The sequence below is a fragment of the Eutrema salsugineum genome, unplaced genomic scaffold (genome assembly GCF_000478725.1).
Source record: "Eutrema salsugineum unplaced genomic scaffold, Eutsalg1_0 scaffold_12, whole genome shotgun sequence".
In the NCBI taxonomy this organism is placed as follows: Eukaryota; Viridiplantae; Streptophyta; class Magnoliopsida; order Brassicales; family Brassicaceae; genus Eutrema; species Eutrema salsugineum.
In genome coordinates, this window is record NW_006256895.1 from 10,829,086 (window position 1) to 10,854,681 (window position 25,596).

At 39.6% G+C, this 25,596-nt stretch overlaps 10 protein-coding genes across 12 annotated transcripts; 4 read left to right on the forward strand and 6 right to left on the reverse strand.

The window, feature by feature from the left end:
- Positions 1–43: 43 nt before the first annotated feature.
- Positions 44–1,994, forward strand: LOC18025569 (QWRF motif-containing protein 3). Its single transcript, XM_024160211.1, has 8 exons — positions 44–112; positions 206–714; positions 859–1,021; positions 1,116–1,235; positions 1,332–1,448; positions 1,540–1,629; positions 1,724–1,831; positions 1,917–1,994. The coding sequence occupies exons 1-8, from the start codon at positions 44–46 to the stop codon at positions 1,992–1,994; spliced, it is 1,254 nt and encodes a 417-aa protein (XP_024015979.1).
- Positions 1,995–2,446: 452 nt separating this feature from the next.
- Positions 2,447–3,617, forward strand: LOC18025570. Its single transcript, XM_024160241.1, is given in 5 exon segments — positions 2,447–2,650; positions 2,920–2,990; positions 3,164–3,197; positions 3,297–3,352; positions 3,354–3,617. Coding segments are annotated over 5 exon segments (348 nt in total). The 5' UTR covers positions 2,447–2,550; the 3' UTR covers positions 3,441–3,617.
- A 35-nt stretch (positions 3,618–3,652) lies between these two features.
- On the reverse strand, positions 3,653–5,305 carry LOC18025571 (protein ULTRAPETALA 2). Its single transcript, XM_006408956.2, has 3 exons — positions 4,917–5,305; positions 4,263–4,578; positions 3,653–4,170 (listed from the first exon to the last, which is right to left on the reverse strand). The coding sequence occupies exons 1-3, from the start codon at positions 5,125–5,127 to the stop codon at positions 3,993–3,995; spliced, it is 705 nt and encodes a 234-aa protein (XP_006409019.1). The 5' UTR covers positions 5,128–5,305; the 3' UTR covers positions 3,653–3,992.
- Positions 5,306–8,154: 2,849 nt separating this feature from the next.
- Positions 8,155–10,085, reverse strand: LOC18025572 (formimidoyltransferase-cyclodeaminase). Of its 3 annotated transcripts, none has more exons than XM_024160365.1 (3): positions 9,549–10,085; positions 8,892–9,292; positions 8,155–8,786 (listed from the first exon to the last, which is right to left on the reverse strand). In XM_024160365.1, exons 1-3 carry the CDS (start codon positions 9,671–9,673, stop codon positions 8,275–8,277), a joined length of 1,038 nt encoding a protein of 345 aa, XP_024016133.1. In that variant the 5' UTR covers positions 9,674–10,085; the 3' UTR covers positions 8,155–8,274. The 3 variants fall into 3 exon arrangements, with proteins under 3 accessions (XP_024016133.1, XP_006409020.1, XP_024016134.1); XM_006408957.2 differs by having other exon boundaries at positions 9,610–9,992; XM_024160366.1 differs by having other exon boundaries at positions 9,553–9,795.
- Positions 10,086–10,403: 318 nt separating this feature from the next.
- LOC18025573 lies at positions 10,404–10,950 on the reverse strand. The gene has a single exon (XM_006408958.2). It carries the CDS (start codon positions 10,807–10,809, stop codon positions 10,603–10,605), a length of 207 nt encoding a protein of 68 aa, XP_006409021.1. The 5' UTR covers positions 10,810–10,950; the 3' UTR covers positions 10,404–10,602.
- A 317-nt stretch (positions 10,951–11,267) lies between these two features.
- LOC18025574 (secretory carrier-associated membrane protein 1) lies at positions 11,268–14,132 on the reverse strand. Its single transcript, XM_006408960.2, has 12 exons — positions 13,981–14,132; positions 13,295–13,396; positions 13,163–13,225; positions 12,888–12,921; positions 12,679–12,801; positions 12,514–12,576; positions 12,336–12,429; positions 12,094–12,139; positions 11,936–12,003; positions 11,799–11,847; positions 11,636–11,701; positions 11,268–11,557 (listed from the first exon to the last, which is right to left on the reverse strand). The coding sequence occupies exons 1-12, from the start codon at positions 14,032–14,034 to the stop codon at positions 11,471–11,473; spliced, it is 849 nt and encodes a 282-aa protein (XP_006409023.1). The 5' UTR covers positions 14,035–14,132; the 3' UTR covers positions 11,268–11,470.
- Positions 14,133–18,140: 4,008 nt separating this feature from the next.
- Positions 18,141–19,804, forward strand: LOC18025575 (lipoyl synthase, mitochondrial). Its single transcript, XM_006408961.2, has 4 exons — positions 18,141–18,648; positions 18,741–18,952; positions 19,042–19,421; positions 19,523–19,804. The coding sequence occupies exons 1-4, from the start codon at positions 18,233–18,235 to the stop codon at positions 19,634–19,636; spliced, it is 1,122 nt and encodes a 373-aa protein (XP_006409024.1). The 5' UTR covers positions 18,141–18,232; the 3' UTR covers positions 19,637–19,804.
- A 669-nt stretch (positions 19,805–20,473) lies between these two features.
- Positions 20,474–21,265, reverse strand: LOC18025576 (putative cell wall protein). The gene has a single exon (XM_006408962.2). It carries the CDS (start codon positions 21,222–21,224, stop codon positions 20,724–20,726), a length of 501 nt encoding a protein of 166 aa, XP_006409025.1. The 5' UTR covers positions 21,225–21,265; the 3' UTR covers positions 20,474–20,723.
- Positions 21,266–21,543: 278 nt separating this feature from the next.
- Positions 21,544–22,392, reverse strand: LOC18025577 (protein EPIDERMAL PATTERNING FACTOR 1). Its single transcript, XM_006408963.2, has 2 exons — positions 22,100–22,392; positions 21,544–21,990 (listed from the first exon to the last, which is right to left on the reverse strand). Exons 1-2 carry the CDS (start codon positions 22,299–22,301, stop codon positions 21,755–21,757), a joined length of 438 nt encoding a protein of 145 aa, XP_006409026.2. The 5' UTR covers positions 22,302–22,392; the 3' UTR covers positions 21,544–21,754.
- Positions 22,393–23,502: 1,110 nt separating this feature from the next.
- Positions 23,503–24,882, forward strand: LOC18025578. Its single transcript, XM_006408964.1, has 3 exons — positions 23,503–23,952; positions 24,048–24,179; positions 24,298–24,882. Exons 1-3 carry the CDS (start codon positions 23,503–23,505, stop codon positions 24,880–24,882), a joined length of 1,167 nt encoding a protein of 388 aa, XP_006409027.1.
- Positions 24,883–25,596: the final 714 nt, after the last annotated feature.

Genomic DNA, 25,596 nt, shown 5'->3' on the forward strand with positions numbered 1-25,596 from the left:
ACAAAGCTGCTTTCTCTCAGGAAGCTGTGAGTAACAAGCAAGAATGAACAACATTGAGCGTGAACAGGTTTCCCTTCAGCAACTCAAAACAAGCAGAGGAAAGTCCCGCGAGGTTAGTTCACGTTTTCTCTCTCCGTCGTCTTCATCTTCTTCTCCTAACCGCAGAAACTCCACTTCCAATTCATCTACCAAGAGAGATGATCAGTACAACAACAGGCTAAAAGCTCATCTCGGTCTGAAAAAGCATGATCGGATTTCAGATGGCCCACGGGTTTGTTTCGGGTTCCCAAATCAAAGTACGTCTAGCAAATCCAGTGGCCTCGAAGTGGACACAAAAGAAAATCGTAGGCCTTCACCGTGGATCGATGAAGAGGATAATGTCATACTTCCTGGCAGATTTTCCGTCGATGAATGTGCATTGTACAGAACACCATCGAGGAGAAACTCATGCTCTCTACTACACGAGTCCTATAACGACGAATCAGATTCAGAGTTGAGCGATGTGTCCTTTGCTTCGACTCTTAGCACAAACCGTTCATCCCGGAGCCATAAGGTCTCTTCTAAATATCTGCATGATTTAAGAGAACGAACGAGCAAAGGGTCATCACTAGGCAACAACAATATGGCCAAACTAAGGTCACAACAAGGTTCCCAGAGAGCTAACAGCTTTAGGGGCATTGAGAATACGATCAAGAGGACTAATCCAGTGGCCAGGTATGGCAGTTCCATGTCTCAGTGGGCGCTGTCACCAGGAAGGTCATTGGAAAGTCAGGCCGCGACGATTCCAAGTTCAAGCCTGAAGCCTCCAAGAGGCCAAGGCGTTGGTAAACTATTCAACCTTGGTTTCGATTTCTTCAGGAGCAAGAAGAAGCCTTTTCTCTTTTCTTCTCCATTAAAACCAAAGACATATGACGTAGAGGCTGCTCATCAGCTGAAGCTTATGAACAACCGGCTGGTTCAGTGGAGGTTTGTCAATGCTAGAGCCTCTGCTGCAATTAGTAGCGTAGCCTCCCGAGAACAGGTAAAGATTAGATCACCTCTACTCAGGGCTTGTCATGATGAAAAAAAAAAACAAAAAAAATCTCGATTATGAATGCTTAATGAAACTTTTGCAGAAACAAGTACTCTGTGCTTGGGATACTCTTACCAAGTTAAAACATTTGGTTCTGCAAAAGAGAATTAAACTGCAGAAGAAAAGCTTGGAGATGAAGCTGGATCATGTGCTTCTTTCTCAAGTAAGTATACGGTCCAAACCTATTAATTAATTCGGTAATTCCAAGCGACAGAGGATGTCTTGCTGTTCTCTCTGATAAGAAATATATCTGAAACAGGTTAAACCTCTTGAAGCTTGGGAAGACATGGAAGAACAACACTTTTTATCCCTGTCCATGACCAGACAAGCCCTGCATTCTGTTCTTTACAGGCTTCCCCTAAGGGAAGGTGCAGAGGTAAATCATCAGATCATGCTAATCTATTTAGTTATTTTGTTTTTGTTTTTGTGTATATTTTGTTAAACCCATTGACTCCCGAGGTTTTCAGGTGAAGATAGAATCAGCTGTCACTTCATTTCAGAAAGTAGAAGCAGTCGCTGATGCTATCGCTTCAACTGTGAATAGTTTAGCTCCCACGGTAGGTTATTTCACTCTGTTGAGTACAAAAGCGACGTGATAGTTGAATCATGAAAGTAAGTGGCTTAGTAACCTCTAAATTATTCCATTATCAGATGGAGGGTATTGTTCCACTTGCCTCTCAACTTGCAGAAGTGGTGGCACAAGAGAAGCTGATGCTCGAGCAGTGCCAGGGTCTTTTGAGAATGATTTCTGAGTTGGAGGTACATAGATGGTGTGTGCATGAACATCTAATATTTCATCTTATATGTTTGTGTTTTTCTGATCATAGTTTTTGGATGTAAGCAGATGAAGGAGAGGAGCATGAAGTGCTGCCTTCTCACCCAGCACAGGCAGACTTTGGATACAAAACTTGTTCAAGACTAGGACTTTTTGTTTTCCCCTGACCCATCAAAGATTTTGCATCTAGGTTTCTTAGACTCTTTTAGTATTGTGAGAGCATAATAGTGGTCGAACAGAGTAGCAGAGAGTGCCTTTTGACAGTCGGGCAGATTTCATTTGTGGAAGACAAATAAGAGCAAGCGTTTTTAGTGATTCCAGATTAATAATTTTACTTTGATCCCGTTTGTAGTTCGTTCCTAACATACATACAATGAGTATATGAGTGAATCAAATCAAAACAAATCAAATGTCTGACTCTACTACCAAGTACCAACACAAAGAGGCAAAAATAATAATGTAAAACAAAAGGATGTTTCTCTCTGTTTAGGTTGAATCCTCTGGCGGAGAAGGAGGTTTTGAGGTGTTAGCCCAAACTCTCAGTACGGCGCCGTTTCGGGTCGAAACGACAAATCCTAAAATGGGGGTTGTGGCCTCTTCTTCCTTCGGGTGTCACTTGATCTCTCTCTCTCTCTCTTTCTCGCTTCACCAATCTCCTGAAACTTGCGGAGCCTCGAAAACCCTAAAGCACAACTCGAGATCGATGGCGTCCCTCACTCGCCGAGCCATGAGCCTAGCTCAGATCCCATCTGTACGTGGAGCCGCCTCTATTGGTCAGCGTCGTGGTCTCGCCGGCGCCGCTGGTACTCTCTTTCCCCCGTTCACCTTCATTCTCTTTCGACATTTGGCTTTGTGGATCTATAATTGATTTCGGCTGCGTAATTTCTTTGCCATATTCACTGTCTAATTACTCAACCCATCGATGAAGAAATGTCACAAATTTCAGATCGTGTTGGAAAACCATCGATGAAGAAATTTGCCAAATCCATTGTTTTTTTGGTTTTTCTGGTCCATGGGGTTGTAAGTTGAATCGAATGTGCTTATGAAGAGTGTTGTGGATACTACTGTGCAGATCACCATGGATCTACCAAGGTTGACTTCTGGAAACAGCCCACGAACCCTGGAAACTGGAAAGAGGAACATGTACGTATCATAATATATTTTCCTTGTCTTATTTTTGTTTGTGAGTCGATGATGATGATGATGATGATGATGATGATGATGATGATGATGATGATGGTGATGATTCCTTATTCGCTGAACAATCTGCAGTTTGTGCTTATTTCGCTGTCCGGATGGGGCTTGCTTTTCTACAGTGGATACAAGCTCTTCACCGGCGGGAAAGAAGAGGTACTTTGCTTGCTCTTCTTCCTTATCAAAGCGGCGCTCTTGTGTTCCTTCCTTTCTTACATATATATCTATATATGTTTCTTCTTAATTTGGCAGAAGAAGCCTGTGGAGGGTACGCAATGAATGAATTTCAATCGGAAAAGAAGACATTTCATGGATGGAGAGAGCTTTCATTCTCGTGCAATTTACTTTCCGTTTCAGCACCTTGTGACTGGTCTTGTATCATCAAAGCCAGCTAATTAGTTCTGACAAACCATCTGTGTTTTATTTGAGAAATAATATGCATCACTCACTTTTTGAGATCACCATCATCATGTCTGCTATGGATTCTTGGCAGTTTTCTGTTTCATAAAATATTCCTATGCTTTGGAACATACAAGATTTAAGCCAAAGCATTGTGATATATATATATATATATATATATGCTTTTGATCGTTTTTTCATTCTACTCGTCTGTTTTGGATACGGATTTTTTTTTCACATTGTGTCTTCCGCCTTCTAAGATAGTGAGATCAATCTGGTCTTGGCACTGCTAAAGCCTAGTTCCTCTTCCGAAGCTTGTGTGTTGTTGTCGATCTCTGGCCTTGTCTGTGTTTGGTTTAGGTTGAAATTGTTATATTAGATTAGAGGGATATGTTCTCGTAATGATGCTAAACTGGCTTTTCAAGCTCAACTCTTTTCAGTTGTTTGTGTTTTTGTTCGGAAGTTGTATTTATTTCTTAAGGAAAATGTAGCATCAACCGTACAATACAAAGGCTTTTGCAGAAGAATTTAGTAAGTTAGGGGAAGATCAAGTCAAATGGGTTGGGCGTTGGTGGTGAAGTCGAGGCAACTCTGGCAGTTACAGTCAGAGAAACGGCAGAGGTTGCAGCCAAAACAGACGCAGGAAGTGCAGCCTTTACAAGACGGAGAACGAGTGCATCCTCTGTAAACTTTCCTGCTCCCTCTCTCCTCCTCCTCCTCACATGTTATCCTGCAACCACATGGATATCATTCACTCTCTCTCTCTCTCTCTATAGATAGATCATAATCACGAGAAAGAAAACATCAAAGAAGCTGACTCACTTGTCGTATGTGTGATCGCAACACTTCCAGTTGGGATTAGCCAATGCATCATGGTGCATCCGGCATTCCCCTCTGCTCCTCAACCTGAACCTCCTCTCCTTCCCGCATCTGCTGCACTCAACGAACTCATCCCTATGGTTAACACCTTTGGATCCTCCGTTGGAGGATTTCTTCAATGCTTTGTTGTAGTATCTGAGCAGCACCGTCTTTGATAGTGGAACTTTGTCTCCCTCGATGAACACCCACACATTGTTCCTCCAGTTTCTAGAGGTTTCTCTCTCAGAATGCTTCTCAAACGCAGCAGGCGTCAACTTGTCTACGATCATAGAATCAAAAGCAGAAAGTTGAACAGGGTATGACAGAAAACTAATGGCAATGAGATTATATATACCGAGCTGCATGAAAGATATTGCATAATCAAGAAGCAACCTAAAGGACAGATAAAAGCAGCCTTATAGCTCACTGAGGCCAAAACAAGAGATGGAGTTGATGAACGAAAAGAAACAAAGACATTCCTCCCATATTTTGTATACGTGATGCAAAGAAAGATGTAGAGAAAACGAAGGCGATCTCGCGCATTCACATGCACTGATGTGAAAACCCACTTAGCTAAAAAAAAGAAGCATCAAAAGATACAAGAAATTAAGGTGAGACCTTCGTGGCAAGCGGGAGTGCATTGGCAGGTGATTTGGAGGTCTCCATCGGAGAAAACCCTAAGCCTCGCAATGGCGTCTCCGTAACGGTGGCTGGTGCAGCCACACATCACCTCCACGTAATCCTCTTCCACAATGACACCACTTATCTCTTGCAGCTCCTTCTCGCTGAACAACTCCTTGGACACGTATTCTCTCCTCTCCATCTCCATCTCCGATCTCCTATCCCTACCTAACTAGGATTATATTGTGCATTAAGAAAATTAGATACACGCATTTATATAGGACATTATAGAGCCCTAAATCCTAAGGGAGAACAAGGTAATTCGGCATGAGTAGAGTAACAGAGATCTGAAATTTAATTATATCCAAATCTCAAAGGTTACAGCTTTTGCCTTTTGGAGTAAAAAAAAAACACGAGAGAGAGACTTTGAAAGAAACTCTCTCTGTTACAGACAGAGAGATGATGGGATTTCGTAGGCCGATGCGAATTAGGTGGCCAAAGTAAAAACAAGAGAGTCGTGGCGTGGGGCATGAAAATTGTGAATCTTTTATTTATTTATTATTATTATGTAAATGTTAAAAACATCCTTTTTGGATTTTGCAAATAACATATATGTAACGCACATACATAGATGTGTTGTTTTTTTTGTTTTTTGACAAGAAGAACAGAGGAGTATATAGGCTAATTTCTTAACCCACAAACGCTTTCTAATTCTTATTTCACCCACAGAAACAGAAATAGTAATTTACCTCTTCTCTTTTTTTTTTTTCTGACTTTTGAGCTCTCTAAAGTTTCATCGGTTTACCATTTATGTAAAATGTTAATTAAATGCTTTCTTTCAATTAGGTATATGACAGTCACATCTGTGTCCCTATTCTCCAATGTGCCAATCCTAAATATATATGTATGTACATGCATGTGATATAATGCTCGATTTCTAATCGGAGATGATGAATACGAGGAACAAGTGGGCATATAAATACACTTATTAGGGAGTCTCATTTACTTCCAACTAACTTGGTAATTCTAAATTGAGTAACAGAGTTTCTGGACTAAACTCCACTTCTTCGAGACCTAGAATGTCTTGAAGAACTTGGGTTGAGCCTGGCTTAATAATGGCATCCACATTTTAAATTCCTAATTTGAGGCTGTTGCTCTGTTGAAATTTACAGCTGGTCCAACTTTAACTGTCTTTGTCAATATATCATGAATGTAGGCATGTTATGCTACACCATAAGTTGGCTTTTCCTCCTCCATCTTATGTAAGGTGACTTCTTGCAAAAAAAAAAAAAAAAAAAATTCAAGTCAATAATGAGCCGCACCAAACTCCACCTCATCCACGTTATTTTTTTATAGACTTTTGACCATCCAATTTCATCTATGACTCCAATATGTATATTATAATGCTACATAGTCTTTTCTATTTGAACAAATCACATATTGATATATGGAATTTGATGGACAGAGATGTCGTTAACTACGACATCGTCACGACGCTACCTTCAACTTTATATATCTAGTTGATAACTTGCATGCATTGCCAATTTGACTTAGCCATAAGTATATATATGCATGCAACGCAAGTGGTTACACATAAAAGTAGAAATGCAAGAGATCAACTTAAAAAATAATAAAGCAAAAGCACGGAGTAATAACATACATAATGTTCGTTTCTTCTCCAAAGTGTGTAAGTACGTTACGTACCCTAGCTTTAACGGAGACTTCATGACACGTAATGACATAAGTTTTTTGAATGAGCCATAAACGATAATAGTTAAGCAGGTTGGGTTACCTATTTGTGCAAGTTTAGTATAATTTGGTTAGCTCTTTTCTTTTTGTTGTTGTTGCTAGAACTTCAATATCATTAAAATGAAATGTTAGGTGGTACAAAGATGGGAACCTATTATTCTGTTTCCTTGGCAAAATAAAAAAAAAAAACAAGGAAAACAATACTATTGGGAAGAAAAACAAGATAATTTTATTAAAGCCAAAGCTACATTAAGGTTTAGAAATGCTGCTTCCGTCTTCTTGCAGTGATGATGTTACGGATCTGATCTCGGTTAACACATTTGAAGATTGCGTGTGAAGGGATAGACTGTAAGTTGTGTAGCACACTGTTCATCTGTTCTAGATGTGGAACACTGTAGCTTGGGTAACGATCTTGCGGAGTAGCGAAGGCGCTTATTCACCACTACGAATTCACCCATGGACAAACCCAAAAGACACAATGAATAAGCGAGTAATTCGATCTCAGGTTGATCCATCCTGGACAGGCATCGGCCTGGTTAGTGGGTTCGAGTGGAGTCTGAAGGAGGAAAGAGGTGGCGAGACTTTTGGCCTTCAAGACTATCGTAGAAGCCTATCGGTCCTTCATGCCGAATTGGAGAGCCTATTATGGGCTATGTCTTGCGTGAAAGATAGACAAATTTTATCTGTACACTTTCAAACCGATTGTTCGGATCTGATTAGCATGTCTGAATCGCCATCAGATTGGCCATCATTCTTATCAGAGTTAGAAGCCTTCCGCAATCTTCGGGAATTTTTTTTGGATTTCACTCTCTCCCATATCCCCAGAAGTTCAAATGTCCGAGCGGATAGTCTTGCAAAACGAGCTCGAGCAATAGGCTGTATTTTCTCCCAAATCATTCATACCGAACCAGTTGAAGATGGTTTTCGGACCAACTCTTTAACGGGTTAAATGTGATGTAATAGTTGGGTTGTGGAAAAAAAAAAAAGCGAGTAATTCGATCAGATAAGGAAACCTTTGTTTACTAAACCATTTCCTTCAAGATGTTTCGAGAAAAATATTTTATCAAAATTGTAAGGCCATGTAAAATTCTGGTTTTTTTTTTGTTTTTGTTTATAATAGGCATTTCTTTTAATTTTTTTAGAAGAAAAAGCGACAACAGATCTTACAGACTCTGTAAGACCATCTGTATCGGCGGTTTTAAAGATAGGGTTCATGGATTTTTTGATTAAAAATAAATGAATAAAGCCCAATATTCATAAAACCAGATTTTAATTTAGAGTTTTTAGAGGGGTTCATGCATGTCCAAATTTGATTGGTTGGCTTGAGAGAAAAAAATTTTCTCCACTTTTTCTTTCTCATGGGGTTCACCATTACTGATGCTCTAATGATGCAATTAATGTTTCTTCACTTTTTATCACCAGCGACAAAGACTTCGCCATTGAAACAAGAGCTATTTGATGACGACACAACCGCAAAGCAAAATTATGATGAATGATGGATTTGGATGTCAGTAATAATACGTTCCAAGAATGACAACATCATAATGTTTTTCACTTTTGAACAGTCATAATTTAAAGAAAGATTGACACAAACAACTTATATGTATTATGAGTGGATGAGCAAGTCCTTGTATCTTTGTGCGATCTGGTCGGCTGTATAGTCCGTATAATACCCTTTTCCTACAGGCAGACCTTCCTCGCTGCCAAGCCTCTCGATCAGTCCCTGGACTTCATCTCCTCCTACCTCGCTTGGATTCAACAAGTTACAGGCGACCTCTATGACTCTTTCCCCATGCACCAGCGCCATTGTCTGCACCGAAGCCAAGCCCCCTCCTCTCTCGCTCGTCTTCCTCGCCATTCTCCTCACTGCTTTGAGATCGGTTGACATGACTGGCACGTTATAGTTACTTACCCACCCGCAAGCCCCAATTGCTACAACCCCTTTGGCTTTGCTCACCTCGTGTGGCCCTGCGTCTGGCTTCACAGGGAGCACATCCAGCTCCAACCCACCTGCCCATTCATGTCCCTCCCTGTTCGCCTTGAAGTACCCGAGCTTCCTTCTTATCGAATCCAGCGTGCACTGCTCTTCTTGTGCTGCTCCATATAGATATGTAGGAACTGCACGACGGCAATGATCAGTCTGCCGCATACAATACAAGAAATGCTCTGCTCTTTAACTTAATAGCTTTCTTCCTAAACTCAGGAAGTCAATCAAGTACTAACCTCGGAGAATGGAACCGATATCCATAGCCAGGGCATTGGCAACGGCAGAAACTTGCTCAATGGAGGTGTGAGACAAGGGGTGAAAGCATATGTGGTCGACCACTCCAAGCCGGGGATGGGATCCACGATGCAAGTCGAGGTTGATTGTGTCGAGAGCAGTCTTGACCATTGCAAAGACGGCATTCTTGAGGGGAGAAGATGAACCACCGTGAGCCAGCGTGGATACAAGAGTGTAACCAACCCTGCCGTAAGCAAGGTCTTCAAACTTGTTGACGATTGCAGCTGGTGGAAAAGGCTTTGCAGCTCTCTCAATGGCTTCAAGAGCAGTCTTATTCCGAGCTTCAGATATGTAAACCTTGCAACAACCAAGCATTTCTCTCCTCAACATCTCCTCCGACCACCTATACATACATATATGCGCGTTTGTTACTACATGCCCTATGGTGGCTAAAAAAGAAAGAAAGAAGCTGTAGCATTATTATCCACCACATTCAGATCTGTGGCCAGCATTCACAAGGTCCCAGAAAAAAAAGGGACAAACTTTCAATTAAAAAAACAAAAAAAGCAGCAGCTCATATTGTCAATACACATATACACACCTAGTCTAAAGAAAAGAAAAGAGAGAAAATTTGAGAGAGGATACAAATAAAAACGTACGAACAGAATGTAGTGATATTAGAAGTCGAGATTGCTGGACGGGTTTGGGTATCCCTTGTACACCAATTGTTTCTTGGAAATGCCGAGAGATGCGCATATGATGTTGAATTTGACCCTGAGATCATCCTTGAGCTCGTCTTTGGACTCGTCCTCGGGATCCAAGAGCGGGAACTTGTCTAGCAAGGCTCGGAAATCATTGAGATGCTTGTGGAGCTGAGGAGACAAGTCAAGACGGAGAGCAGAAGAATCCCAGAGAGAAGAGCAGCCCTTGTAGAATCCGAGCAGCTCGCCTGTCTCGAAACCAAGTTTCAGACCCAGATGACGAGCGTCTTCCCGACCCGACACAAGACCCGCTTCGTAACCCTCGTCGAAGCCTTGTCGTATGTGTGTATCCTCTAGCCGCAATATACAATCCAGGAAATCTTCCTTGACATCGGAATTCATCATCCAATCGGAATTCTAATTTGTGTTGACAAAGATTTGATTGAACGAACAACAGAGACTCACCAGTGACCGATCGATCTGTCTCTCCTCTCGAAAGATGGATGCCTTTTATTTTCTCTTTAATTTATACGTTTATTATATTAAGGGAAAGTTTAGGGTAAAAGGAGACGATGGAGGTTTTTGGGTTTGTTATTTTGGGTTTGCGGCCCAACTCAACTCCTCAGATATTTTTAGTTCTTAATTACTAATTAATCAACCCACAAAGATTGTCTGAGAGAGAGAGAGAGAGCGCATTGAATGGTGAAAGCTGTAAAACGAACGAGTGGGGTGGGTTTTGATAATGTCGTGGCTTTCTGCCTCTCATATTAAGTGTTGTTACCAAACTTGTGTGTGTCTTTCAGGGTTAGCAAAAGGAGAAAGTGATCCATCTCAAAATGAATTAGTCAGAAGAAAAGAGCTAACTGAATAACAAACAAGCAAGCAAACTATAGGGTCTTTCTCTAGGGTAGGCAGACAATCAAGCTACATTCCATGGCAAGTAGCTTGACTCATTAAAAACAAAAAAAAAACAAATGAATAAAAGAAGAAAAACAAAGATGGTTTGGTGCAATCAGTGATAAGATTTGAGCACAGCGCTGCAGAAATGACAGACAATGGCCTTCCAAGCTTTGCGGTAAAAGGGGACCCCACAGAATCTTGTGGAGGTTCGCATGTCCGCCACCACTGCTCCTCCTCCGCACCGCGAGCATAAACCGGCTGCCGGCTTCCTCCCCCTGACTTGCTTCCTCTGGTCTACAAGGAAACAGAAGATGGCCATACCTTTTTTTTTCTCTCCACTTCTTCTTCTTCTTCTTCTTCTTCTTCTTCTAAGTTGGAGGCCACAATGGTTATGTGTCTTAAATAGAGAGCAGTCTTGGGAGTTATTCAACCATTTGGTTTTGGATCTCACCTCCGCGTGTCACTTACAAATACAGTTGGCTCGCTGACTTCCCTTACTCTTTGTGTCTCTCATTGACTTTTTTTCCACATTCAAAACTTTACATTGAATTTTATTATTAATCACCACTTGTGTCTTGTGCCACATCTTCTCATCACACCCTCAACTGCCTGACCATTTAATACTTCAACAACAGAGAAAAGCCCATTTCCCCATTAACAATAGCCATTGACTTTTCTCACTTTCGTAGTGGAGTATTATTTTGCAACATAATGATGACCGTTGATCAACAAAGCTACCTAATTGTAAAAAGGGATAAATATATTTCAACTTGCATATTTATGATATCAGAATATGGGCGCCTTCTTTCAGTGATAGTCAAAACAAAAAAAAAACAAAAGCAAGTAAGAAGTTAAGTTACACTTAGGAGTGAGTGGCGAGTTAAGCAAAATCCCCTTAAAAAAAAAGAGTAGAGGAGAGGATCTGTTTGTATGTTATCTTCTGGGAAAAAATGGAAGATGATAAGAGGACTCAAGGGTTGTCAGAGAGCTGCCATCATTGCTCGTCTTGTTGCCTCTTGCTTCATCTCTGCTGCTTTCCCGCTCCCCCTGAAGTACATATATACTTGCTGTTCCCACACACAAACGTACAATTATTAGTCTAAGAAAACCAAATCTAATCGATGCAGGAAGGGAGGGAAGGGAACCTGAATAACCCAAATGCTCACAAGTGACTCCAGGCAGAAGAACCCAAACCCAATGAAGTAGAATATCTGCCACAGTTTTGAGTTTTCCCCACCAAAGTTAGCCAACTCAAAAAAATTCCACATCAGTTTCAGATATTTGGCTACCTAAAGCTTTCCTACTTACCCCAACCAATATATTCCCGCTCAACACGTCAATCGCCGGCAAAATCCCCCTGCATAACACAACATCATCATCATTCCATCTCAGCTTACTCTTACCTCTTTCTTTTCTTGTGTTTTAGATACTAATTTGCTACTTACGTCAGCGATTTTCCCTTGAAGATTATTGGAGGAGCCACCGCCGCAAACACACAAAACCCTATGTGAAACTGCATTTTTTATTTCAAGCTTTTACTCTCTTCCTCCTTCGGATGTGTCAAATCCAACATTAATTCATGAAACCCGAATCGAAAACTCACCAGATACGTGAAGAAAAACCACCCAAACTTCAAAGCACTATCAGTCCTGCACACAACCAAATCAACCCACACTCACTCTCAACTCCTTTTATTTCTTACTCTTTATTAAGATGCTATCTGTAACTTCAGTTTTTTTCTTTCTCTCTCTTTCTTTAACTGAAGGAACACACACACTACACAGCAGCATATAGAGTACAGAATTTATAAAGAACAATCTTAAGTGGCATGGATACGCAATATACCTCATGGCACGATAAAGAGGGCGATACCACATAACATATGCTCCAGGAACTCCCGATATGAAATAGATAATAGCTAGAAACCATATAGTTGGACCTACACTCAAAGTACACGATTCTGCAGATTAGCATCATACGTGCTCAATCTACTTGGCAACTTTTTAACTGTTCCAAAACTAACCTTCTCCCTTAATCCACGCGGTGGTAACTGCCACAATGTTCCATAACAGGCACACCACAAGACCTGCAAAACAGAGAAAGCGATCGTTTACTAATAATTGAAGGAAATCCAGCACTTTCGCAACTGCAGATGGTTTGCCCCTTATGAGACAGAGAAAACATATACCCAGCAATGATGTGAATGCAACATATTGGATTCTCTGCAGATGGATAGGTATCTCATTCGAAATGTCGTGATGGATGAGAGGGAAAAACGGAGGCCAGTTTTTATCTTCTATCACAATCCCGGCTACCAAACAGAAGATGAAAGCATGAGCAACTTCACATGGAACAAAATGTGAGGTCTCTAAAAAAAGATAAAATTGACAATGATACCCTGTGCTATAGCATCTTCTTTCCGCTTGAGTTCCTGCGCAGTAGTAACACAAAAAGATATCAGAAGCCACATAAATATATACATAACCATTGTGGCCAAGCTTAACAGATTAGATAAAACGAGACCGTTGACAAGCTAAATATGTTTTCACCCATATAAGGCTTCAAAAATGATATGCAATTAGAAGAAGAGTAATTAGTGTTGGCTCAAGGAAAATGAAACATCAACAGCTGACCAGTTTGAGAAGTGACATTAGTATCCAATCACAGATTACCTGCTCCCGCCTCTTCAATTCAGCCTCTTTTGCCTGGAGTTCTTTCTCCTTAGATTTCAGATCCTAGAAAGCCAATTAATCTCAGGGATTTTATATACTTGGTGAATAGGCATCTCTGGGTGTAGAAAATACCTTTCCAGAGTCAAGAGGAACATCAATAGTGGCACCGCGGTCATACGGCTCAGGGGGAAGAGGTGAAAGCTTTGAGGTTGCAGCTGGAACAGTTCCAGGATTCTGAAAGATTCAATACACAAAAAATGAGGGTGAAGGAGAAACTACAAAAAGCAAGAGCAGTTATGGGTGTTTAAGGAGCAAGAGAGATATTTCTTGGAAAACCTTTAGAGCATCAGTCATCAGAGACAAATATCCAACAAGACAAGAAAGAGTATCAATAGCCACCCTAAAGAACATAGAAAAAAAGAAAAGAAAGGCAATTCCACCATAGTTTGATAATTATCACTGAACTGAGTTTCACAAACAATAGAAGCTATGGAATCCGTGGGTGGGTGAATGGAAAGCGTTACATTGAGCATCAATTCCCCTCAACTTACTCAACGCAAATTACATTTCGACACTCACATCTCGAAGCCGATAAGATAACCATACGAACACAAGAGAGCGCATGAATAAATCGATTGACGAAATTTGGATCCCAGGGATTAGACGACTAGTATTAATTACGAGTAACATTACTTCAACACACAAACACGTATCTGAGAAATCAATATCAGAAGAGGCAGATCTAACATTGCAATTTCCAAAAAAAAACAAAAAAAGTGGAATGAATCCCTTGATAGAATGTAAACGCGGAAGCTTACCGCAAAGGGATTAACCTCGCCGTCGTCAAAGGAAGTAGACTGGTAGCGAGACATTGCACCGTACGCGGCAGATCCAATCGGAATGGATCAGAGCGGATTTGGAGTGAATGAAGAAATTTCAGAGAGGGAAGAATAAGGAAAGTGCGGTTGCGTTTCGTTTCGTTTCGTTTCGTTTCGAAAAGAAAAAAAAAGTCGTGCGAGTGCGTTTCTTTTCGTTTTATGTTTGTTTGGCACGTCAGGGTCAAGCACTTTCACAGCCGAGTCCTGAGTTTACTAAATCAGAACTAACCAACAAACGTTACTAAAGAGAAGAAAAATTGGCTATTTCCTACCTTAACTATGAGAAGATGTTAAATTCAGACTCGAATTTACTATCAGTGCTAAAACAAACGTGAACTTCGTTTTAATTTAAATCTCATACCTGAACTATCAATTTTGTGCTAAACCTTTGATCATCTAAATAGTGTTAAGTCTCCGTTATTTTAAGTGGATGTGGATGACACGTTGGATTACACGTTCGTCGTAAGAACTGCGAAATCATTTGGTTTTCTGGAAAAAAAACAACCTCGTATGAGTTTAGGCTAAAAAATTTACTAAACGATGACAGTTATTGTTTTTCTTAGTTTCTTCTCTCTCTTTAAACTCTCGACAAACTGGAAATAGAACTAGGGGTTTCAAAAAATAATGATTGAAGAGCAAATGTCTTCTTCGAGCTGTTCGGGTTAGGGCTTACAGCATTTCACCTTATTCTGTGTTCGTGATTATCTAATTTCTGGGAAGTAGATGTCTTTTTAGTTTTTTAGTCGCTATCAAATGATGTAAACAGCAGTGGGATATTGAAGAGCTACAGCGATTCATTGCTGGAGAACAGAGCTCAGGGAACAGTTTAAACCAAGGCAATTCGATCCAAGAATTGTGTGGATACCAAGATTGCAGTGACGGAGAGAAAGGAGAAGAAACTCAGGTTACCGAGGCAATTTTGGTTTTAGCTGCTAAGGTTTGAAGATGAGGAGGGAAGGAGAGAGAAGTCAAAGGCTGAGCGAAAGGTGTTTTGGCCTAAGGAAATCTATAGCTCATCTCAGAATCTTATAAGGTTTATGTATGGAAGTTGGCTTTGTGAGATTTAATTGTAGCCATCGAGTCCAATATCTGAAAGAACCCGCTTTTAATTTCGCTATCTGTAATGTGTAATTGCCTTTTCTCACCCTCACTGAAAGTTTATTGATTCAGACAATTTGAGTTCTTAGATCATCTGGGTAAATTCACATATCCTTTGGCCTCTGTTTCTCAATCGCAGGTGGAGTTAACTCGGAAGAAACATCCTTGATCTCAAAGCCTTTATTGACGATGTTGACATTGAGACCCTTGGTTCCTATATAACGTTGAATACTCGTTGCTTTTCACTCAGCACTCCTCATCATCATGTCCATTTCTGCAAATCCCCATTAAAGCTCAAGGCATATGCTCAAAATGGCGGCAATGACTCGGCCAAGGAGTCTTTTGGTGGACCGGTTAGTAAAGAATAAAGATGATGGGGATAGTTCGAAGAAAAACCGATTTGCTTAGTAATTTTAAACTTCGTCGTTTTTAGCTTAAACCACGTCATACCTTATGTGTTAGCCACATGGACACTACATAACAGAATGTTAACACCGTTTCGTTTGAAGTAGGTTTTAGCACAAAATTAAAGTTTAAGTATGAAATTTGAAACGTTATGAACTTGATGTATGTTTTAGCACTGGATATAAATTCGGGTATGAAATTAACATTTATAAATACTTCAAGTTTAAAAAAGCTAATTTTCCCTAAAGAGAAGACTACTACTATCTCATTGGTTAAGGCCGTATTTTTATTGCACAATCATCCTCCTCTCACATACTCCCTCTGTTCAGAATTATTTGATGTTTAAAGTTTTTGCACACAGTTTAAAAATTCATTTAATTTTTATTTTTCTTATACTAAAAATATTATCTATAATCATTTAAATATCATTCAGCCAATAAGAAGACAATATGCAGAATATAAAAAGTCAAAAACTATAAAAATTCATTAAATTTTGCATTGAAAAGTGAGAACATCAAATAATTCTGAACAAAAAAAACCTTTTAAAACATCAAATAATTCTGAACAGAGGGAGTATTATTATTACCGACTAGATGAATACCCGCGTATACACGCAGGTTTTTTTTGCTATGCATTTTTTTAAATCTCACAACAAATTGATAACCTTATTACTGTGTAAAAATCTATTATTTCTGTTATACATATTTAAAAACAGAGACATTTTTAGTTTTTTATCTATTAAATTGTTCTAAAAATCTATAGTTTAACCTGAATGTACTGATGTATTTTAGATTATATCATGTTATGCTCACTTCTCTCTACTCCTATGAAATTTTTTTAGCTCTCCCTTAACCACAATAATATAGATTTCTTTGTTTCACATCGTTAAAAATTATAGTTGCAATATTAAAATATTACTCTAAATCCGCATTGAAAACTCTTTTTGTATTTTGGATTTGTAATTTTCTTAAAAAAACCTAATTAGACGATAACATTTGCCAATGAAATCACCAAAACACAATCCTAATCCAATCCTTCTAAACACTACAGACATACACACTCAAATAGATTCTTTAAACAACAACATTTTACTACTCATTCCTTCATCTTTTGTTCTACTTAGTTCCTACATGATTGGTGCCAAACTTTCAATAATCCTTCTTTTTTGAACATGGTAAAATACATTTACCTCCGTTTAGTAGGTCATAAGCATTTCTATGGAATGTATTAAAATAATTAGTAGATTTTTTATTTTAACCATTAATTAGCTAAACAAACTGTCATACGTATCCACAAACATTTACATAAACTTTATATTATAAAAAAATAAATAAACTTTTGGTAAATTATAATCAAAGAACTCTTAAGTTATACAATAACACTGCTACTTATTGATCAGCTAGTATATCCTACACATAATCACAATTAGACTAATAAAATATAGACCCTCATTGGTGGTCTCCATGCAAAGGAAAGTTGTATAGTGACTGCTTAGCCTTTGCATGGATATTTTGATGTCTACTGAAATAAAGAAATCGAAAGCTTTTATAGGTCATCTATGATTCTCTGTTGAGTTAGTAATTGATATTGTATCTAATAGTCACTCTGATTTGCTTTGATTCCACTTTTCCTTACTTCCTCAAACAGATAGACCTTTCTCAATATTCTCTTTGCGATGGTGATGATCTATTCTTTCTCTGCAACGTCATCCATCCTGATTTCCGGACACTTGTTCTCCTTCCTCTTGTTTATGTGCTCTCTCTGCTTCTTTTTTTTCTTTATCATTAATCATCTATGATTCTCTGTTGAGTTAGTAATTGATATTGTATCTAATAGTCACTCTGATTTGCTTTGATTCCTCTTTTCCTTACTTCCTCAAACAGATAGACCTTTCTCAATATTCTCCTTTGCGATGGTGATGATCTATTCTTTCTCTGCAACGTCATCCATTCTGATTTCCGGACACTTGTTCTCCTTCCTCTTGTTTATGTGCTCTCTCTGCTTCTTTTTTTTTCTTTATCATTAATCTCCTCCTCTCTCTCACTCTCTTACTCACGGCTTGTCCTCTCTTCTCTTATCTTCCTCTTTTCACGACTCTTTCTCCTTTTTTTTAAGTTCTTTCTTATTTCTCATATTCTCTCTCGGCCTTTTATGACTGCTCCTATATTTTTCTTATTTTTGGTTCAGTAATCTAACTAAGATAACTTGTATATAAGGAGAAATCATTATCACACTTTTTAGGAGAGTTATCTTAATAAATGTATGTTTATCACTAAATTCAATGATTTAAGTGATAAATTGATGCTTATTTACGAAGAAGTTTTTAAAAATTATTAAATAATAAAAATTTAATAATTTTTTAGAAGCTGATGTGTCAAAAGAATGGGTGCTTAGATGTCAAGTTTGTGAGACACAACTCACTCTTTATATAATAGATTATATTTTTATTTTGACTAAAAAAAAAATATATATTTTTATCTCTTCTGAGTTCTGATTGGATATTATAAATGTAATAGGCCGTGACCATAATAAATATAATGGGCCTGTGCTTATTAAGAAAAACAAAAGGCTCAAAACGAAACCTTCTCAGCGAAGTGGAGGGGTCATCATCCATCACCTTAAACTCGTCACCGGTGAGAACGAATCCTCCTAAATCGGGGACTTTTCTCTCTCTTTCTCGGAGTTTGAGATGCAATCCCGCTCCGCCCTTGTCTCCCGAATCCTTCGACCGGCGTCGAGATTCTTCTCCTCTTCGTCGCCGGTAACCCCCGCCACCGTAACACAATCCCCGAGGAGCCTGGAGGCTCTTCGAGCGCGGCTGGCGGATGACTCCCCTTCCCTCACCGATTTCATCCACGGCGATTCCTACTCCGTGGAGGTTGGGACGAAGAAGAAGCCCCTCCCCAAGCCTAAATGGATGAAGGAGTCTATTCCCGGCGGCGAGAGGTATGTCCAGATCAAGAAGAAGCTGAGAGACCTTAAGCTTCACACCGTCTGCGAGGAGGCCAAGTGTCCCAACCTCGGCGAGTGCTGGTCTGGTGGCGAAACTGGAACCGCCACCGCCACCATTATGATCCTCGGGGACACCTGTACACGCGGCTGCAGGTGAATTCACCATATCTCCCTCCCTCCCTCCTCAAATGGGCTTTTGATTTTGTCTTTTTTTCTCTGAAACAAAGAAAGGGCTTCTATTTTAGGTTTTGTAACGTCAAGACATCGCGTACACCTCCACCGCCTGACCCAAATGAACCTAACAATGTTGCTGAAGCAATCGCATCCTGGGGGGTAGATTATGTCGTCATCACCAGTGTAGATCGTGATGATTTGCCTGATCAGGGGAGTGCCCATTTTGCTGAAACTGTTCAGAGACTGAAAACGTTGAAGCCGGAGATGTTGATAGAAGCTCTAGGTAATTGATGTTGGCAATTGAGGTTTCCGTGTTTGATCATGATGAATATGAGGACTTTTAATCTGTTTTCCTTTTCCGGATGATTCTAGTTCCTGACTTCCGTGGAGATGGTGGATGTGTGGAGAAGGTGTCCAAGTCAGGGCTTGACGTCTTTGCCCACAACATTGAGACAGTTGAAGAGCTTCAGAGTTTTGTGCGAGACCATCGTGCTAACTTTGAGCAGTCCCTGGATGTGCTTAGGATGGCTAAGCACCATGCACCTGCAGGCACCCTGACAAAGACCTCAGTAATGCTCGGATGTGGAGAGACCCCTGATCAAGTCGTCAAGACTATGGAGAAAGTGAGAGCAGCAGGGGTTGACGTAATGACATTCGGCCAATATATGCGTCCGTCTAAGCGGCACATGCCAGTAGCCGAGTACGTGACACCAGAGGCCTTTGAGAGGTATCGCCTTCTTGGCATGGAAATGGTAATGCTCCCTTCCTTGCTTTCAAGTTTTTATATATTTTGTATATGCTGACAAGTAGAAGAAGGCTAAATGGAATGTGCTGATACATATATGGTAAACAGGGCTTCAGGTACGTCGCATCAGGGCCAATGGTGAGGTCTTCGTACAAAGCAGGAGAGTACTACATAAAGTCGATGATAGAGGCTGATCGAGTTGCTCCTCCTTCCTCCTCATAGATAATTCTTTCAACATTATGCCATCGTATGTGAATTCTTTCACTTATATTTCTTTGTTTATTCTGCGGGTACGCCATTCACAATACTTCCGCAACGTTCTGAATAATCATGAGAAATTGTAATACTATCATTCTCCAGTATGGCAATATCCAATGTGTGACTACTCTCTCTCTCTCTCTCTCTCTCTCTCTCTCTCTCTCTCTCTCGCTCTCTCTTTCCCATACTATCATTGTCCTTGTTGAATATATCATCTTTCTCTGATATTTACGACGGCTCTTTTAGGAGCATTGTTGACTTGATACTGTAGTAATGGGGACTTACCAGTTACCATTAACTTATTGACCCCTTTTTTAATTTTAGAAATACAGATTATTGTTGTTTGTGTATCTTTTGGTTTTAGTTTTGAGAAGGTCTACGCAATTAGTGTACCTTTTATTTCTAGAGGTTGCTGCTCCTAAACTCTTGGATCATAAAATCAACCAATAAGACTTGGCGCAGGCTGAGCAATGAATGTTGGGATAGCCTTTCAGGTCATCAGCACTGAGATCTCATCTACATATATTATCAACCCCCATCTGTCACTTTCTTTGTTTCATCAACCTCAAGATATTGAGTGCCTCAACCCTACAATTGATCAGGTCTACATTATTGGTTCATATCGGTGGGCTCTGCGTGTCTTAGGGGATAATCAATATGGTTTCCTTCAATCTTGATTAGTCTTTTTTATCACAATTTCAACTTTGATGGTTTACTTTTCTGCATCTAATATATTTCGTATGAGTAGTATCTACTGATAATTGGAAGAGTACAGGTATCTGCAAAACAATTTGTTTATTTATTATAATGGTATGTAAACAAATGCTCTAGATTTCTTCTGAAGACATAAACTGAAGAACATGACACAAGCTCCTCTCTTTTTTGTAGCAGATATAGAGAGATGGCAAAACATATAGTTCAAAACGTAACGGCTAATAAACCAGAAGGCTACATTACATATGAATCCAAGAATTAAGACAGCAAAATAGAAGACTCTTATGCATCTAAGAAATGCTTATTTGTTGATAGTTTTTTTTTTTATATAATAAACTCAGGGTAGTGGCACTGGTGGAACTTGGCCGTTGGTTCCAGTGCCAGCTCCAATGGTCGGGGTTGGAGCTTCATATCCTGGGTTTGGGACAAGCGTATCATCGCCACCAGGGAGTTGGGTGCGAGTTCCGGCCCCTTGTCCACCACCATATGATGGGATAGACCCACCGGTGAGAGGAGCTCCGGTGACAGGATTGTAAGGGTAGAATGGCTTCTTACATTTGGGAGGAAGTAAGAACCTTCCAACACCAGGGATGAGAACCGTTGGTTTGGGCTCAATTGTGACAAGAAAGTCAGGGTGTTTGACATCAGTGGTCTTATGGGACTTGGGCATGTGACGCAGTCCGCTCACTTGCTCTGCAGATCCAAGCAGAAGGCTAAGAAGCACCAAAGTGACTGCGACTGCGGGTGTGAGCAGGGAAGAAGCCATATTTGTTCTTGTTGCAGTGAGAAAAGTCGAGGAAGGTAAAGAGTGAAGGTAGGTGTTTGTTTGATCTTGCATGTGGAGGGAAGGCGTATGTGAGTGTATATAGTGAATTATTGAGCTAACTGTGGGAACATTTAACGAAGGTGAGATGAGATGGTTGAAAATAGATGGAGTGTAACAAATGGGCAGAGAACGTGGAGTGTGCTAATTTATTAGAGAGCCTCCAAAGTTTGGTGGCAGCAACGTATAATGTACGATGTGCCCTTTGGAATATGATTCTCTCTCTAATTTGGTTGTTGCAGTCTGAAATGCGGCCTCATGGCCCATAATAATGAGCCCAATTAGTTGAGTGGCTTCTCTCGGTTTTGACAAAATCACACTTTTGAGTGGCTTAACTAATTTAATAAAGCGTATGTTTCAAGATTTCGACCCTAACTACTTAAAGTAGAGGAACTAGAGCACCAAATCCAGATGAAAAAACAAGAAAGTTAAAAGAGGCATATGCATCCTATACGTACACATCGATAGTCATGTACCCGGAGAAGCAAAAGGAAAACAAAACAGTTGATCAATGCATCATTAGTGTAGGAGAGGCTGCGTGCTCATCATGGGACGGGGTATGATTTGTTGTTGCACATGCACTTATAAGCCATGGGACAAGTCTCAGCCTCTTCCAGCGATGCACATACGAAGCTCACCATCACAAGACGGCATGGGGAGCATGAGCCACACGCGTGTGAGCAGTCCGGCAACCTAGACCCAGCCACCTGCACCGTGTCCGGCCTCCTCTGACGCTTCAGTAGTGTCCCCGTCGTCGACGTCATTCCCACATGATGATGACCTGCGCACGCACACACAAACATGAACTAGTTAGAGAGCTTGAAGATAGTGAAAGAGGTGCGGAATTAAGGAGAGTGAGAGGGAGAGAGAATAGCATACGATCGACATACTTGGATAGGGGGGCTTTGGGAAATGCCTAGTAGCGAAGAGAGAGCATAAGAAGAAAGAGAGGAAGAGGACAAGGACAAGAAGAGACTTCATGTGTGATATTGTGAGAATAGTAAAACTGGAAAATTGCGAATTGGGATGAAGTAGTATGTGATACGTACGGTGAGAAAGAAGGTATATATGATATGGAGATATCGTTAACATAGCGTTTATGAAATTGAAGAGATTCACGGTAGAGTAGAGGAGAGTCACATGAAAACAAGATCGAACGTATGAAATGATATAAATTTCGAGGAGACGTAGTAAGAGTAGAATCACAAGAAGCGAAGCCTAATTAAAAACTTGAATATCATTCGTGCTGCCTTCTTTGGTGAGTGTCATGAGCTTCCTCTGTACAAAACTGAAAGACGTACTTTTGTATGCAATCACCTTCAATTTGCCTTCTCTGTCCCTTCTTTTGTGTGACCTCCATTAATGCCCCCAGTTAATGTTTTTTATTTATTTATTTATTTATATACATTAAAAAGGAGTTTACATTTGTCATATGATGAGAGAGAGAGAGATGATAGACATTGCTTTTTGTGGCATTTCTTCATGAATTTAACGAATTTGGATCCGAATATCGTAGAATTTCAAGATATCCCATATGTATTCACCTTTCAAGTATTAGGTTTACGAATACTATGCGTTTTCTATTGAAAAAAGAAAAAGAATCTCAACCTTGATACAAAAATAAAAAACATCTACGATTAATTATTTATTTCACCCAGTAATTAAAAATCACACCTACCTAACTTCAATCTTGCTGTGTTTAGATTCAGACTCATAGAGTCATAAATCGTTTGAGAAGAATCTATGCATTGTCGTTTTAAAATCTAAACCAAATTACATTTGTTGTTGTTGAGATTCCATATAACTGGAGCGAGGGAAAATGTTCATGATGAACTTAAATTTTGAAAGCAATTAGCTTGAAAGATTAAAAAAAATATAAAAGACGAGGAACGAAACCGATTAGTAGATCATTCTTGTCTAGAACCATGACCAAATAACAACTTACTACACAAATGATAACTCAATATTTTGTGTTTTATCCAGCAGCATGACAAAATAAAAATACTCTGTTTAATTTTTACAAAATATTTTTTTTTTTATATCATTAGGAAATAATTTCAAATCTTTTAAAGTTCTAATAGGATGATCAGATAATAATAATTGATGAAATGACAAGAAAAAGGGTGGGGAAAAAAAAGGAAGTAATAACCGTCGAGGGGCACTTACTGCCCCATAATCATGATCAAAACCCACTTTCTCCTAGAAACTCTCAAATCCTCTGTTTCACAGTCATTATGAGCAATTCATCTTTAAAGTTGGAGATTATACATACGAACAGATCAAATACAGTACGATGTTTGGTTTTCTGTTGGGATGGCGAAAGGCCTCCAAGTGTAAGAGAGTGGTGAAACAGCTTCAGTGTCGTCTAAAGCTGCTCAAGACCAAGAAATACGCCATTTCCTCAAACTTGCGCCACGACATAGCTCAGTTGCTCCGCATTGGTGAACGAAACCGTGCTCTTCATCGGGCTCAACATCTCTTCCTTGATGAGAATCTCATGTCCCTCTACCACTTGCTGCTTCAATTCTCCGACTTCATCCTCCTCCACCTCTCCTACATTCGGAGGCACAGAGAACTTTCTGATGGCATCAATGAAGCGGTTTCAACACTTGTCTTTGCCTCTGCGAGGTGTGGAGACCTGCCTGAGCTACGCACTTTGAGGCTTCTTTTTGGGAAGCGTTACGGGCAACCCTTTGTGGCAACGGCTCTCCATCTTCTCCCTGGCAATCGTGTCAACCCTCAGGTCGCTTCATCCATCTTCCTCTCTTGACTTTTTTTTTTTTTTTTTTTTTTGTCTACTGAGCCTTGGAAGTACTACTATACATACTCGAATTGCAGGTTACAGAGAAACTCTCCATAGTTTCAGTATCAGAGGATGCCAAGTCCAAATTGTTGGCCGAGATAGCAGCGGAGTACGGCCTGCGTCACGAAGTTTTGGCACTCCAATACACTCCCGAATTTCACAAACAGGTAATTCTTAATTTCTATCATTATTATAAAGAATTTTTGAAATTTCTCTGCATCTCAATGCTGTGGGAGTTGCGAGTATGTATATAATCTCGCACTTGTTTGGTGCGTGTGTGTGAAGGTAATAGAAAGCAGGGAGCCAGAAGAAGAACAGGAAGTAGTTACGGGTTCCGATTTAACCTCTGCTCAGACGTGTCCATCTCAAGAAGCTGAGAGCGAAGCAGAAGAGTATAAGTTTACTCTCAGGGATGCGGATGTGGAGGAAAAACAAGAAGAGAGTCGTCGTAGTAAAGCATCAAGGGATCAAAGAAAAGTATGTAATGAGGATGATTTCATAGAGGAGGAAGTGGTGGAGAAAGATCAGAGAGTACTATTCAGATTCAAAGAGACTGAAGAAGAGAGAAGAGAGAGAAAGAGGTCAAGCAGACGATCAATATCAGCTTCAAGCAGCCCAATCGCCAAAGACGTGGAATGTTGGAGGTACTATTACAAGGGAAGGAGAAGTTATCAAAAGAAAGAGTGTGGTCAGTGTTACCATATAGTGTACAACGTGTTCTCAATGTGGTCGGATCAAAAGGAAGAAGAAGAAGGAGAAAGAGGGTTAAAGGAAGCTAAGCATGTTCATCCTAAGCTTCCCCACCACGATCAGATTGCTGCTCACTTTACTGCCCTTAGGAGCCAACAGCAACAGATGCCTGGACCTTAATTCCCCGCTCTTATTAATTCTTTCATACGAACAAAAAAGTATGATCCATTTATTATCATGTGTGATGTGTCACACCCAAAAAAACATAGTTGTGCTTTTTCTCTCAGTCTAAGCGAAGCTTATAATACTTGTCTACCCATTTTTTTTGAGAGATTTGCTACAATAACCCTAAAAATATTAGAAATAGCCAAAATAACCTACTTAAATTTTTCAAAATTTTTAAGAAAAAATTACCTAGAATAACCTACATTGTTTTGGAAATAGCTATAATAACCCCTCTAATATATTATTACTCACATAACCTACTAATTCTTTAAATAAATCTATAATTCCAAAATTACCCTTTCTATTTTTATAATTTTGTTTTCAGAAACGTTTTTATTAAATAATTATTTTTTACAGAAAATAAATTAATTATTTTAAACAAAATTTGGTATATCATTAGTTTTTATCCTAATATGGTTTTAGTATTTTTCTTTTGAATCACTTCTCTGATGAATATTATAAGCTGTTTGTAATTTTTTTGACAAATTTAAATAGGCGATCTCGTAGATTTAGGTTTAGTAGATTTATGTTTAGTAGATTTGAAAATCTCATCTAGTAGACTTTAGGCAAGTCTACGGATAGAATCTTCAAATCTTCCAAAAACACGAAGATTTTATGCAAGTCTATCAAATATTTGCAGACCTAACGTAAGTCAGCTGTCTTGAATTT